This window comes from Apostichopus japonicus, chromosome 6 (assembly GCF_037975245.1).
Source record: "Apostichopus japonicus isolate 1M-3 chromosome 6, ASM3797524v1, whole genome shotgun sequence".
NCBI lineage: Eukaryota > Metazoa > Echinodermata > Holothuroidea > Aspidochirotida > Stichopodidae > Apostichopus > Apostichopus japonicus.
This window is the reverse complement of record NC_092566.1, coordinates 3,364,274-3,380,586: the sequence shown is the minus strand read 5'-3', so window position 1 is coordinate 3,380,586 and position 16,313 is coordinate 3,364,274. Positions and strand designations below refer to the sequence as shown.

The 16,313-nt window shown below is 36.2% G+C and overlaps 1 protein-coding gene across 6 annotated transcripts in view; it reads right to left on the bottom strand.

The window, feature by feature from the left end:
* Nucleotides 1–14,266, bottom strand: part of LOC139968690 (WD repeat and FYVE domain-containing protein 3-like) — a 99,432-nt gene extending 85,166 nt beyond the window's left edge. For 4 of the 6 annotated variants that reach the window (XM_071972979.1, XM_071972983.1, XM_071972982.1 and 1 more), the window contains exons 1-3: nucleotides 14,110–14,266; nucleotides 4,476–4,682; nucleotides 3,500–3,626 (exon numbers count right to left, since the gene is read on the bottom strand). In XM_071972979.1, coding sequence (XP_071829080.1) covers nucleotides 3,500–3,626; nucleotides 4,476–4,655 — 307 coding nt within the window. In that variant the 5' untranslated portion in view covers nucleotides 4,656–4,682; nucleotides 14,110–14,266. Of the gene's footprint in view, nucleotides 1–3,499; nucleotides 3,627–4,475; nucleotides 4,683–13,723; nucleotides 14,051–14,109 lie in introns of those variants that run through there. The other 2 variants (XM_071972980.1, XM_071972981.1) reach the window with 2 other exon arrangements.
* Between the last annotated feature and the right edge of the window lie 2,047 nt (nucleotides 14,267–16,313).

The following is a 16,313-nucleotide window of genomic DNA, read 5'->3' as shown; positions in this document are numbered from 1 at the left end:
GCTAGATCGATCTAGCATATTTTTAACAGTGTTTCCACTTTACACTGGCCCACCTGTTCCGTTCTGCGACTGCTCACTTGACTAAATTTTGTTTTTACAATTATTTTACTAATAATGTGGGATATTTTCGAAATTCCTGAACATTTTGACGAATCGGGGACATTTTCGGGAATATAGAAAGTGAACCTTCTGTACTATAAATAGGGATATCATGTTTAAGAAATAAACGCTGACAGCCTATAAAGTTCTGTCGATTCGGACAGAAGAAACAAGATTGATGTAACTACAAACTAATAATGATTTTTTATTTTTTTTTATCATGAAAGTTGCTAAAGATATTGAATCCAATGAAAGATGTAGTTTTACCGGCTAAATATAAAGGAATCTTCTCCTGGCAAGGTCCTGTCTCCTCAAATTGTTGCTGTAATGAACACAGATTTTACTGAATTGAACAGTAGCAAAGCTTTCACATTCCATAACAGTATACAATCTGATACTGAATGGCCAAAAAGGTATCCATTATCTGTATTGTAACCAACTTCATAACATGTGTGGTAACAGTTTATAAATTAAACATTTCCTATTCTGCAACCAATTTTTGCCATGGGTAGAGCTAAGGTAGGATGGGGGAGGGGATGGGAGAGGGGATGGTGTGCTTTGAAATCAAAACACAAGACTTTGTAAAGATATTATATACTGCTATATCTGTCCCAACATCACTACAACACATTAAACATAATACTTGTTATTTTTGGCAAGGCTTCTGTGGTCGAGAATACCATGTCATAGACACAGCCAACTACTAATGTTGTGCGTATATGCAGATCGGAGACCGGTTTAAAGAGAAGGGGGGCAAAGTTGAATAAATATCGACCAAATTCTTTTAATATACTGCTATAAAAGCATCTGTCAATTACTCCTTTAGCCAGTTCTTCTACATGAACCCATAATTATCAGCCTCCACGATACAGTTGATTCAATACAGATAAAGCAGGGAGCTGCTACTCTAACAGCTCCCTGGATAAAGTATGCAGTTGAAAAAGCTTCTCACAGTTACAATGATGATATCGATATCACACAACACCTTACTTCAAGTGCTTCTGCTCTCAATCCAAATCCCAAGAGAGGGTATACCCACAAATGGAGTGTTAAAAGGTGCCTGTATTTAAGGCCATCAGTGTGTGGCTGTCATTTGTGTTGTTTTCTTTCTTCATTTCTTGGAAATCATTTCAAATAAAACCTGTCACAACTGTCAACAATTGAAATGTTGTCATCTTTTTACTGCTGATAATATAATTGTTAGTTTTTCTAGCTCCAGTGGTCTTTAGGATGTAAAACTGCAAAACCTTTCATCAAAGGTTGCAATGTCCAACCAGGTTACTACTAACTACATGTGTCACACAGCCTAGTTAGTGCTCTGTTATGTTTGTGAAAAGGATAAGTATCAATAAATACTTGGAGAGTTTTAAATGTATGAACGTGATAAAACTGGCAAATGCAAAGTTCAAAGTGATATCCTTTCTTGAGAAAAAGGCTTGAGCAAAAAGAAGCACTTGTATAATATTTTGTGACTTCAATGAGGAGGAAATAATTTCATTAATGCCTTGTGCACTTTTTACCAAATAAATCAATTTTCTCCTACATTCTTCATGAGAAGAGGTCTTCCTAAGTACAGAAAATGGTTGTTTGGAGTGGCGAGTCATTTTGACAGAATGTAGAACTTACTTAGAATGTGTCATGCAACTTAAATCCAAAACATCAATACAGAGGTGGATTTTCTTTTTCATGTACATTTCAAAGTTTCATCACCAACAATGGTGGAAGTTTCCTTCCTGCCTTCCTGCCATTTTTGAGATTGTCTGTGGGACAACCAATTTATTTTTTACTGAACTTTTCAGAAAATCAGTCTCATTGGAGAGACCAGTCTTTGCAAACAGTAAAACAAAAATATTAGAAATTATCTCTGCCTTCACATTATTACTGTCAAATAACTAACTTCAAGTACTGATTTCTTATCCAAAGACCATACAATTAATTTTAAATCCAGGTACCACTCATTTACCTCCTCCCCCTCTCCTCCCCTCCAAAAGACTAAAAAAATAAATGCATCTGTCAGAAAGGGTTCAAATTTTCCTATAGATCTACACTAACTAACAAGTTGAAACAAGAATAGGACTTCTATCGAGTGTAACAAGTGCATATAACTTCATACACAAACAACGTTCAGTAGATGGCCAAAGTGCCTGTCGCTCAAAGAGCTTTGAATGACTTTCATTTATTACTTCAGACATTATATTAGTCATAATACTCATAAATGATGTATCGAGTGCATAAACTTCACTTTCCAATAATAAGCTACTGTACAATAAAGTCAGCTTGTTTTCATTTCCTGATTGTAATTATAAATGATCATGGGCAATTAAATGATTAAATGTTTAAGTTGTTCATTTGGGCAATGAGGTCACTGAAGTTTATGCAATTGTTTCATTCTTACAAGACATTTTCCTCCTACATTTTACACCCAATGTCGAAGCAAACTAGACCTCTTTAAAGTGGCCAAGAAAAAGGCAAATATGATGACAATGGAATGATAAACTTAAAACCATCTGATACGAGTATAATCTTAATAATAATTATCAGCAGTTATTTTTACGACGCTTAAGCGACCACAAATGTGGGAGAAGCCCGCAAGGCAAGACACGCTGACTTCAGCGGAATTTTATAACCAACCTGCACATTAGTTTGCTGTGTGATAACAGAACACCAATTAATTGTCCAACTTGAAGCTGTGCCTGGTAGCAATTTCATGGTTGACAATACAACACAATTTAAGTTGAAGTTCATGTCCTCAGATCACACACTGCAAATTTCACTTGTACAAAACCTGACCCACTTGGTGTTGCTAACGAGCCATATATAAGTCTGTTATTGTCATATAAGTAACACTAGGAGAAATATATCCCCTTCTAATCATGGAAATATGGACTTTTGTAAATAAACAAATAGAATGTTAGATGTTTTTTTGGGGCAGAATTTCAGGGCTAACATGACCATTCTAGTCCAAGAAAAGAGCGAACCCTGAGCACAGGTAATTGTCTCTTTGGGTGAGTGTGTGGGGTCAGGTGAGCGTGTGGGGGTCAGGTGATGTGTAGGGGTCGGGGTGATGTGTGGAGGTCGGGTGGGTGGTGTAGAGTGTGGGGATGGTGTGCCTTGGGTTTATAAAGATGATTCTGAAAACAATATGTAGAAGGAGCAAAATGTTGCAGTGTGCTGGACAGCTTGAAATAGTTTCATGTAGATTTCACCATGTTTTTACTAAAATTTTCATTTAAAAATTTATATTTTTAATTCGTTCATTTACATATTACTCACTGTATGAAACCTCTTTTCATGTGAAACCTACCCATCTGGAGCTCCTCTCTCTTAATCCTGCAGAAACGTGAATTAGAACTCAACTACATGTATGGTACACAACTAAAGGTAAGGAAAAATGACTAACTTGTGCTAGGCTTGTCCGTTGCGCGTCGTCTAATTTCTGTTACAAAGAGCCTTGACACCTGGGTAGCAAACTGAAGCACGTCACCAAATCTAAGGATCATCTCCGTTGCTGGGCTTCCCTCAAACACCTACAGAAAATTAACAGTACATTGATGCTCAGACAAAATGTTTCATCTTAATTCTAATAGTTGGGGATTTACACCTCAAAGGCAACAAGCACCATCTCTGTTTGACAGGGGGGGGGGGAGGAATGTGCATACATGTGCACAATTGAAGGGTACTGTACATCTGATAAATATGTTTCATTTAAGTCCATACCAACAGCCTCAAGTAGTTAACAAAGGCAAACCACACATTTCAAATTATCTTCTATAATTTACCCTCTTTTCATATCTTGCAGAACCTAAAAAGACATGTCTTTTGCCTCCACCTAGGTGAAATTTAACATGCATAAGTGGGACCAGGAGAGGGAGGGGGAGAGTGGGGTTGGGAGGGAGGTAGGGGTACCTAATACAGAGAAGTATGCTTATGTATGCCCCCCCCCCATTTATCGTTTTCCTGATGTAGATGAGGTCAACCTTTTATCCTGAGACTTGCAACCGTCACATCCCTCATCCCCTTCACCCCACCCCCCACCCCCTCTGGATTTCCTATCCTCAAAAGTCCACACAGTCAAAGAGAACGCATTAACTTGAAACAGTTGTAAAATTGGAATCAGGTTTGGGAGTGTACTGTTTACGTTGGTACAAGGAAGAGCTGATGTCCAGATCAACTTGCTTGGTAATGAAGTTAATACTTCGCCTTCTTCATTTAACAAGCATGGCTTAAATACAGCATAACTTGAATGTCTCACACTGTCGCAAAATCAAGGACTACATTTTGCGATTTGGAGTTTGTCGGTCCTCTCTCACCGCCTAAGAAAAATGCTACATTCCACAACTCCTGAGGTACTTTTAAAAGCTAATTAAGAATTATACCTTGCAGAAGAGGGGAAGCATCATGTACATCTTGTCTTCTTGCTCCTGCTGTGAGAGAGGTTGCGCTGTACAGCAAAGCTCCACATAGAGCTTTCTCAGGTGCATCAGCCCAAGTTCATTGTCTTGAGAGTGGGTTGGCCGTCTCGATGGACGGTTGATTAATTTCTTTAGTGGCTGCATTTTTCAGCCGTCCTTTATCAATACATTCTGAAACAAAAAAAAATAAAACAGCAAACGGTTTATAGTTAAGAGGATGAATACACAGTTTGGCTACCACGTAACTGTTCTTTCACTTTACTGTGTGCAAATGAATAGTGAAGAACTTTGTATACAGTGCACATAGTCTCAATTTCTGACAAAAATAGTGCAACAAGAAATCTAATTTGTAAAAGACGCTTTCTTACGCTATAGAAGAAGGCCTGACGGATAAACCGCAACTGTTGTGATGAAGTCAATTTAACTTGCAGGAAAATATTATTTTTCTGGAATTGGCAGAGTTAATTTATAAATAAATGAACAATGTGTTACACAAATGCAAAGATATACAACAGCTATGTCTTCTCAGAATGATATGATATAATGGTAGGTAACTTACTGTACGATAAAACACGCTAAGAAATTGTCAACATTGCTTTGCAAAATGCAAGTACTACTGATACTTAGTTACTCTGTGACACCTACACCATGTAGAGTGTAACTTTGACAAATCGCTTCCGACACTATCACTGTACAGGGCAGGTCCAAGCTATTGTATCCCTAGAAGCCAAATTTCAAACTTTACTGAAGCACCCTAAATGTGGTGTCATGTTAAAGCTGAATTATTGAAGTTTCAGATTTTTATAATTTTTTAAATTTTTTTTGCCTATTCGAACAATTACAGCCAGCTAATTTGCATAAATTCAAGTTGCAGTGTGACGTACGGGACATTTGGAATCCTATTTCGCTGCCAGCAATATGAACTTATTGAATATAAGTTATGTGGGACATGATACACCCTTCCTTCCAATAATTTTGACATGTTATGTTTGGGGGTTCATCAATTAAATATGCTAATTAGCTACTGTCCAAATACTGATGTCCCGTACGTCACAATTTTCAGCACTTTTTTTCAAGTTTTGATATGGACGAACAATTTTTTTTTGGTGATATTCTGTAAAGTTCTAATTAAGAACATTGTTCAACAAAATCCATCCCAAAAAAATTGAAAAAATATTCACAGCAAATCTAATTATCAAAATTAAAAATGTGACGTACGGGACAAAATGTGACATACGGGACATAGTGTGGGGGAAACCCTGTATTTATACATAATAAACATGCATGGGCTCCAATGGGGACCTCTACTGGAAACCTTCCAATGCTTACCAATTTAGTTTGTTGAAAGATGGTAGTTGCAACTTATAATCCCTGCATGCCTGAAGAGCACAACATGGCTTCAAATAAACCATTGACTGATGACCACCAACAGCCCAGGTGTTGTTAAATATACTATCGGGAAGTCAATTGTGTGTGTGTGTGGGATACAGAATCATCTACAATGCTATTCAACATTGACGTTGAATGAGGACGACTTCAAGAATCTTGAGTTTGCATTTCAACATTTCGTAGGCCTATTGTGAAGTGTGACTATCATGACTGTGCAACAATGTTCTTGTGTCCTGAACTTAGATAGTAGACATTGAGATTTTTAGTTACAAGTGTAGAGTTTTGCTCGCCCAATTTTTGCAGAGGACAATCACTCATGAGTTTGTTCAATGATCAGTATTAGGTCTATAGAGTTTTCTTTGTTGTACTAGTTTCATAGATGGACTTTACATTGACGTTACTGTGGACATTTTGATATGTTTTGAATGGGATGGATCATATTTCAACTTGAGGGTCAATAGTGGGGAGTATGATACAGTGTTGTACAGTAAATACCAAAACAGTTTTGCACCAAAACTTTGCATCTTGAATCATTTGTGGTCTAACAAAGCTAAAATTGATGTTATGACTATTTGGTCTGGTAACCAGTATTAGGTCTATAGAGTTTTCTTTGTTGTACTAGTTTCATAGATGGACATTATGTGGACGTTACTGTGGACATTTTGATATGTTTTGAATGGGATGGATCATATTTCAACTTGAGGGTCAATAGTGGGGAGTATGATACAGTGTTGTACAGTAAATACCAAAACAGTTTTGCACCAAAACTTTGCATCTTGAATCATTTGTGGTCTAACAAAGCTAGAATTGATGTTATGAGTATTTGGTCTGGTAACCAGTATTAGTTCTATAGTTTTCTTTGTTGTACTAGTTTCATAGATGGACATTACGTGGACGTTACCTCGGACATTTTGGTATGTTTTGAATGGGATATGGATCATATTTCAACTTCAGGGTCAATAGTGGGGAGTATGATACAGTGTTGTACAGTACAGTATATACTGGAAACAGTTTTGCACCAAAACTTGCATCTTGAATCATTTGTGGTCTAACAAAGCTAGAATTGATGTTATGATGAGTATATATTTGGTCTGGTAACCAGTATTAGGTCTATAGAGTTTTCTTTGTTGTACTAGTTTCATAGATGGACATTATGTGGATGTTACTGTGGACATTTTGGTATGTAATGAATATGATGGATCATATTTCAACTTCAGGGTCAATAGTGGGGAGTATGATACAGTGTTGTACAGTATATATACCGAAACAGTTTTGCATCAAAACTTTGCATCTTGAATCATTTGTGGTGTAACAAAGCTAGAATTGATGTTATGACTATTTGGTCTGGTAACCAGTATTAGGTCTATAGAGTTTTCTTTGTTGTACTAGTTTCATAGATGGACATTATGTGGATGTTACTGTGGACATTTTGGTATGTTTTGAATGGGATGGATCATATTTCAACTTGAGGGTCAATAGTGGGGAGTATGATACAGTGTTGTACAGTATATACCGAGACAGTTTTGCACCAAAACTTGCATCTTGGATCATTTGTGGTCTAACAAAGCTAAAATTGATGTTATGAGTATTTGATGAATGTGTAGAGTAGATTTATACTTTACGCATTCCATGTTTTATGTAGTGGAATGATCTCACAAGTACAGTCACTGCTCTTTTCGATCCCCGAAAGAAGGAAATATGGCATTAAATTACCAATGACATTGTTCTGGCATATCCAAATTAATGTTTTTATGTAGAAATCAGCTTGTTATGGTATATTCAGGAATAAAAATATGAGTTTTCATAGTCAATTTTTATTTGGACAAATTGTCCCGTACGTCACATGTCCCGTACGTCACAGGACAATTTTCATTTGTGTAATCACTGAACTGGAATGGCTTCATATTTTTTTCTAATATGTTACAGCTTAGCCCTTGGAAGGTTAGGCTATTCACTAGTTATAACAGCTTGATCACTACCCTCCTAATTTCAGAGGGATTTCAGCATTGCTCTTCAGCAGAAAAAACACAAAATTCTCTGGTCCCGTACGTCACACTGTACATTAATTAAGATGGGACCTAATTAAAGCAAGTGTAGGAAATCTTCATGAGTTTGTAATAAAGTAGCAGCAATAACAAATATGAAAACCTGAAAAAGTTTCTGGAAAATAGATTTTTTATAACTTTTAGACACATTTAAGTCTCTGAAATGTCCCGTACGTCACAGTGCAAATAGCTTGGACCTGCCCTACAGTATATGACCAATACACTTGTGAAATCAAAACACTTACTACTATATGTACGGTTACAAGTACAGTAGTTCAAATAACCAGGTCAAGTAATATTCAATACTTACTTATGTTTACATTACATAAATGTCATTAACGAAACACTTGAGGAAAGATGATTGTAGAGCATTGTGGTTAAGGCAGTGGACTTGTGACCTTTGGTATTGCAAGTTCGAGTCCTAGCCAGATCATTACTTGGTGTCCATGGGCAAGGCGCTAAATCTCCATTGCCTCTCTTCACCAGGTGTGTAAATGGGGACTTGTGAGATAACTTGTAAACATAGCTGTTGCGCACCGGTTTGTGGCAGCACCCTATCTACAGTCCCCAATGGGACACGTACTGTAGATGTGGTGCACTGTAGTGCCCCAGGAGGGACTGTTTGAATGGTGCATTTTGCTTTGTGGGTGTGACAAGTTACCAATGACTATGGGTTAATTTTGTTAAAAGTTGTGTGAGGGGGCCTTGGCCTTGAACAAGTCTATAAAACCTTCAACTTTAACTTAACTTTAAATCTAGCAAACTAGGTTAAAGAATTATTGTTCAATACCAACAACTGATCAATCGGTATACTGGTAAAGTACTAGATCTACGGCTTAATGGCTATTTGTTTGCCCTTCGGCTGTTCAGTAAATTCTTGCCGAGGCTCTACATCAATATGATAATTCACTTCCCTAGATTATTGATTGACAATGCACTAAACCAGAATTTCATGTAAAACAGAATTGAATTGAAAACTAGGAATCTTGCTAACAATGCACTCTTATTTCTAGCTTGGAAGCAGTGAATATTTTATTTGCTACTTTAAAATGCAAAATGCTATACAAAATGACCAAACTTTTGCTAAATAAATACAACCATATATGTACACATGTATCCAACATCTTTGAAGCTTTCAAGAGCTTCTTTCATGATTTTTACATGTGATCAACCCAGCTTCAATTTTCTGTAAACATACGAAGAAGTAAAAGCTTAAATATTCCCTACAGGATGAATGATTCAAATCTAAATTAAAAGAGTGTTTACTTGTATGAATATTACACACTTAACATTTGTGTACCTCCATTAAATCTAATCTTTGCGTGTAAAAAAGTTTTGGATGCTTGTTCTACAGTAAGGTGAATTTTCCAAAGGAAGGATTTGGCACAACATACTGACCAAACTACAGAATATTTTTGTCGCTGATAAAACAACGACAATTGCTCTGTAAATACGTACAATGATTGATCTCGAAAATTGATACAATATTAGCAAACAAATACTGAGACTTGTAAATTGAGGTCGTTTTATCAACCCTCAAAGACAATGTCACAATGAAACTGAAGGACAAGATGAACAAGAGTGAAAGACATTAGTTGACTAGAATCCTTGAAGATGTGAAACACATTCTTTCAATGACAAATCCAACTACACTTGAAAATGGTTACTCAAAATTAATTTTTTTTTTTTCACTGTTCGAGAAGGTCGTCTACGAAAAAGAGATTTTCAAAAACTGAGCTGCCATTTGCAGGTTTGACAAGGATTCCTGAACTTTGTCCTTTACCGATAAATATTTTTCCTTGCCCCTCTTTCTAATCAATTTTCCAAATACCAAATTGTAATGAACAAACTGCATGAAAAAAATGAACAATACTGCAGCTCAAAAAGATTAAATGCCATGACACCAAAGTTTCAAATAAATATGAAACAAATAAAAGGAAAAATTTCCAGGAAAATAGCTCCATTATGAAAAAACAGAGAATTTTACTGCATTTCAAAATATGTAAAAGTTTTAGAGAAAGGCAAAGTATTATTACTAAGTACTGCAGAGTCTGTTTCTTCACAGAAAATGTTTCTGTCTGTAACTATTACCAGTTAACAGCAGAGAGGATCTATAAAGAGACAGATATATGCAACTACAATTATGTAAATCCTGCTTCATCTGAAGCTCAACGACCAATACAGTCATGAAAGATGCGATTCAGCCCCCATCCCCCCCCCCCCCCCCTCCATATCAAAGATGGCAGGCCACTACAAGCCTTTTTGGAGCTCTATTGTAATTTGTAAATCCATATTTATCCTTATCTTCATACTGTGACTCCAAGGAGACACAGACCCAACTAAATCATCGGTCGACTATCTGATAGAGACTCTCCTGAACATCTGCCACAATTAGCTAAGAAATAGGTTACAAGTTCCATTTCGCAGATTTAACAGATTTACTGTCCCCTTTACAAACAAGGCAGAATACTTGATCAAGTTTAAAATATGACATCACCCAGCCACACATGCTCCAGTTTTCAATTTCTTCCAGATTTATTACAGTACAACAAATTATGTTTTATTTTGTGTGATGGAGATGGGGATTTGCAAATACTGAATCTAAAACATATTGAAGCTCTTCACATGACCAAGATAATGGCATTGTTTCTGTGTAAACACTGATAAGTTGTAATATTCTACTTTAAAAATATGATAACAAAAACATTTAACATAGAGAAAGTAGGTTTCAGGTCATGGTGGCCTGCGACTGTGTGATGTCACAAATCTCCAAACTGACAACCCACAGACCCTGAGGATATCTCTTTACACTTAGCAAGATTTTCTTAGCTGTTAGAGGGAGTCGTTCATCCCAAAGTTTTCTGCCATACAGTGTACGTTACGTTAAAGATGACAGTTGGCCTAAGTTCAATCACAGTTCATCTCTGGATTTTTAAGCCTTCTTTATTCAAGCACTCCTTGTTTGCTAAAGGAACCATAAAATCCCGCTCACAAGTAATGTTATTTACAGAGCATGGCTATTAGGAGGAGAAAATGGTCTGTTACTGTTGTTCCATCATCAATCTAATTCATCTTTAAACCTCCAAATTGTCTGTGCACAACAAACTTTCAATAACCTCTGCATCTTTTGAAGATGGCGAAAAGAACAAACAGACACCAACAAAAGCAAACTAAATTAGTGCATGACAAGGCGGAGGATGGACATAACTTCAAAACAAGAATGAAATTGAAAGTGGACTCACATAATTCTACAAGCACTAAAGTGGTGCACATGGGATGCTTCTATACATTTATATAGTGGATAAACACACTTCAATCTATGATTCCTAGGTAGGTGTATAGCAATAACTTAAATCACCAAGTTTATGTTTCAAGCAATCAATAACAAAAAGTAACGAATGATCAAAAATTAATCTGACTTTATTAAACTCTGAAGTAAATCAGGTGTGAGGTTTGCATGTGGCTAAGTGTGATAATCTACAATAAATTGCTGACCAAAATTCAGTTGTAACTTTCATGAAGAAACTAACCAGGACTGTTACTTGAGATTGCATCTATAGTTATTAATGACCAAGTCATTCAAATATCAATTAATCTGGTTCAAACAAACTTTCTGAAGTACTGTAACTTGGTTGAAAGGAAAACCTGTTTCAAAGAATTGTAAGATTTGGAACAGACTATTAAATAAAACTGAGAAGAGAATAGTTATTCAAAACTTAACATTTATATAAGCATTTAACATATTGACATTACCTACAGTACTGGAATTGTTAACCAGCAGTTTACTATGTACAGAGATCCTTACGCCATAGGTATACAAAATGACATTTTTTAAATATGAGTGAGTGTAGCACTGTGATGTCACTGGTATTCAGAAAATTCACCAAAACATAATATCCAACAAATATTGGTTACTCATATAGACTAAGTGATATTTATACACATCTGATTCATTTGGAAAGGCAGTACTTGTGTAACTCTGACGCAGTGAAAATAATTTGGTCATTTTTGGAGAAAAATGAAAAAAAACATAAACCCTAGTGGCATCTAGGCTGACGGAGAAACTCCATGTGAGAAAATAAATTGAAATCTGAAATCAAGGCAGTTAAGAATTGTTCTTGCATATATATATCCTCATCTTGAAAGCTGAATCTGACGAGTGTAATCATGGTAAGTTAACTTGAACCACACTTAAACTTGTCTTCATCCTGGTCTCTACAGGCAATTGCTTCAGTTTAACTAACTGGTGCTTAATCTGGATATTGGCATAATCATAACTTGGGATAATCATGGCATAATCATAACTTGGCTGTGTGTGACCTATATTTAAGATTAAACAATCCCCATAGTCACAGCTGACGAGTCTCTTGTCAATTACTGGTACAAAGTGAGTATGGGTAGTAGCAGCCATTATTGGCAAAGATACTGCTATGGAAATCGCTACAAAAGTTTGGCCGAAATATGTACAATGTAGTTGTGCATGTTGGTAACACATTGAAAAAGCTACAAAGCCAATGTAGAATTTAGTGAAATATATCCAACAATGAGTCAAATTTGCCTGTTCAAACTTGAATTCTTAAAGTACTACTTAAGGCCACCTTGCCCCTATATTCAGTACATTTGTTGTGTAATATTGTCATTCAAAATCTGTTGATATACAACACACTTGAAGTTTTGAAAAATATGGGAAACATTATATATGTGCAAACTATGACATGGAGTGCTGTGCTTATCAAAATGTCTTACTTTAGGTCTTAATAAGTTTACCCATAATTACAAGCCTGCATATATATTTGAATGATTCAAAGAAGACAATATAATATTTAAAACATTGCTTTTTGTCCACAATCCTGGGGTATATAAGTGTCATTGTAAAGAAGGTTATAAAAACAAAAACAAAGGGATAACATAACAGAAAATTAGGCAGTCAATCCCTTTACATCATCAATGTGCATATTTATTCATATATAACAAAGATTAAGAAAAGACTTGTAAAATGGTCAATCTTTGATGGATTGTGATCAGAGTTGCAGCTATTTTCAAGATTGTTAATGCCTATTAGAGTGATTAGGACATGTTGTTCATAGGTGTCCGTAGACCTTTAAGTATATATGATGGGATACAGTTAATTCACGATAGTAAGGGCATTAACACTCTTTTAAATGAGAGTGGCAAAGACGATTTCTCTGATTTTGGTTAAGTTCTATCCTCCAGCTATGTGATTTCAGATGGTTTGAACAGATTCCGCCAGAAAGGAAAAGAACTATACTTGTAAAGGTCAGGAGTCAAACTGCAGGAAGCAAAGACGAACTTCCCTAACTTCATGATGCCTTGAGGTTTACTGTACAATTCCACTGAATGGGCGGTATGATCTCAAAATACAATATTCATTTTTCCTTGTTACACTGTGGCAATTTCGGACGTTTCCATAAAGCATTTGTAGATCAAAATTGTGATTGAAAAGTGGTTACAATTTGACTTACAAACACAAAGTAACATGCAAAGTAACTGTACACCCCCATACGTCATAGCCAGACCCATACTCCATAGTAATTGAAAACTTGACTTTGAGCAGGATCGACTACCATTGACTTTCTAACATATTTGTGTGCATAGCTGATTACTTTCGTATAGTAAATTTTACTTTGTAGTACCAACTTAAGCTAGTCTAGGCCCACGTCAAATTCAGAAAATTGTACTTCTAGGCTAGGTTAGGCCTACTTGTCGCACAACATGCAAGTAAAATTAGGCTAGACCCAATGACTAAGTTACACTTACCAAGTCACACTGCCCTATAACTCACATTTACGAAATTGTGATTTGGTGTTTAACACCCAACATTGTCTACAGCTTTCTAATGAATATTGTGTCCTACAAGTTAGGATGTTTTCCGTGTCGTTGGTACACAGTAGAATTGGGCTGGGCAACTGAGTACTCAATTACTACGATAGTCACTAGATTAACTGAACATTGGTACTTTTAACAGTGGGCAGCATAGGCCTTACAGTACGTGAATGATATGTGGGGTGATGTTACACACCATAGTGTACACACCACAGTATTTAACAAATTTGTATATTTTGACCCCAGTCGGTGTCAATTTTGATATGGAAATGGACAATTTCAAATGTATACTTACGGTTTCGTAGAAACAAAATATTTACCTTATTTACAACACTCTTCGTTGGACAAGGTGTGTATTCCGTACAAAATTTGTGAAACTTCAGAGCAATATTTTACGGATAATTACCAGCAATACAGACTTGTGAAGGCTGCCATTTTTAACCTGCTTTTACGCATGCGCATCTTTAATTAAATCCATTCAGGCTGCTTCAGCTGCTGAGCAGCTGAGAGACAAAATTTAGTATGACGGTGGCGATATACGGAAGTCGATGCGCTAATGTTTATACAAATTTATCACACGTACCATTGAAAGTGAAAGTTGACTGCTTTTGCACTTTTTTAACATTAGCATTCGCAAGCTACATTGTGTTGATTTTAGAAATCAAGTTTCACCAGTAGTTATATTTAGTTCCATCGTAAACAAAATATATCCAGTTGACAAGCAATAACAAAACTTGACTAGAATTTGTATGGTACGTACGTATGGCAAGCCGTTTAAGTTTTTATTCAATATTTAATGATATCTTTAATTATTTCATGATATCATTAAATCAATTATTGATATCAAGAATTCAATTCATTTCTTGATATCACTAATTCATTTAATGATATCATTAAATGAATAAGTGATATCAAGAAATAATTTAAAGATATCTTTCAATGTATTTGTGATATGTACATATCACTATTTCGAATTAGTGATATCATCAAATATGACGTCATATTTACTGATATCACTAATTCGAATTAGTGATATGTACATATCATTAATTCGAATTACTGATATCTTCAAATAATAATTTTTGATATCATTAAAAAATTGTTGATATCAATAAATACTGAAAAAAATAAAATGGCTTGCCATACGTGCGGATGAATCAATCTCAACAAACAACTAACTTCTGCTTCAAATAACTACTTCAAATAGTCGTTTGATATTCGGCAGCAATGCATCGATCCATTCCATAATATCCATTTTAAATAATAATCTATTTTTTTTTAAATAATTCAAATGGGGCTAAGATAAAAATTTAGACACATGACATAATCCACGTCAGTGTTGATATTTCATTGCTCTCAAACAGAAACATGAATGCAAATCGTCTTTCTCTTTCTTTCTTGTTTTCTCGTTGTCTGTTGATGTACGTTTTTGGTAAACATGAGATTTACGGCCTCAAATAGAACCATTTGTTGATACTACAGCACAAATTTGTGAACTTGTGTTGCATCACCTCCAAAGGGACGTGTTGTTTATTTGAAATTAAGCTTAAAAGAACATGATCTATAGTTGAGTTTTTACTTTTTTTAGAATTTATAAACAGTGGATTAATTGTTTAGGCCTGCCTATGAGGTATCATAGGTGGCATCGAATGGCATCCTTCATCGAGCATTCCAGATATTTAGCAAATTTAAAGGTGAATATATTTATGGAAAACAGAATAGGCCTATGTTTAGAGATATTACTAGCACTCAAATACTACTTCAGTGCAGTGGCGTAGGAAGGTATTTTTGAGTGGGGGGGCTGAAGACTGATGGCCGGCCTGGGGGAGGGGTCTAAGGGGAGGGGGTGTCCCCCTCCCCTTTGGAATTTTTTGCATTTCCAGGTGGCTTCAGATACAATTTGGTGCAATATAGCACACTTCAACACCCACTCCATTTTGTAAACTTAATTTTGTATTTTCACCTGGCCTTAGATGCAATTTGGTGCTCCAAATGAGATTTTTGTTCTCATTTGGAAATGAAAAAGGGGTTTTCTGACTTGCGGAGCGGGGGGGCGGAATGATACTTCCGCCCCTCCACATTTTTCACTGGGGGGGCTGGCGCCCCCCCCCAGCCCCCCCCCCCCCGGTTCCTACGCCCTTGCTTCAGTGTTTTCTTTCGTTGGAACATCGACGTATCAAGACTTCGATCTGTCTTATGTAATTTAATCAATAACAATCTCATTATGGGTAAATCAAGCTTGCTACTTTTTCGAAAAGTTGCCCAAGATAGAGAGCATGGGCACGAAAACCAAACGACTAGAGACGCTATAATAGGTATAGGGTCTCTACAAACGACGTAACCGATCCACCCTCAACTCTAGTCTTACCATGGAGCTATAAATAGCTCCATGGTCTTACCCAACATTGTATTTTGTATTGGGACTGTGACGGCGTGATCGTGAGGATGTTACGTCATATGTGTATCACGAGTCCCTTGCGGAAAGGGACAACACATGATCTTAGCCAAAATACGTGATTGATCA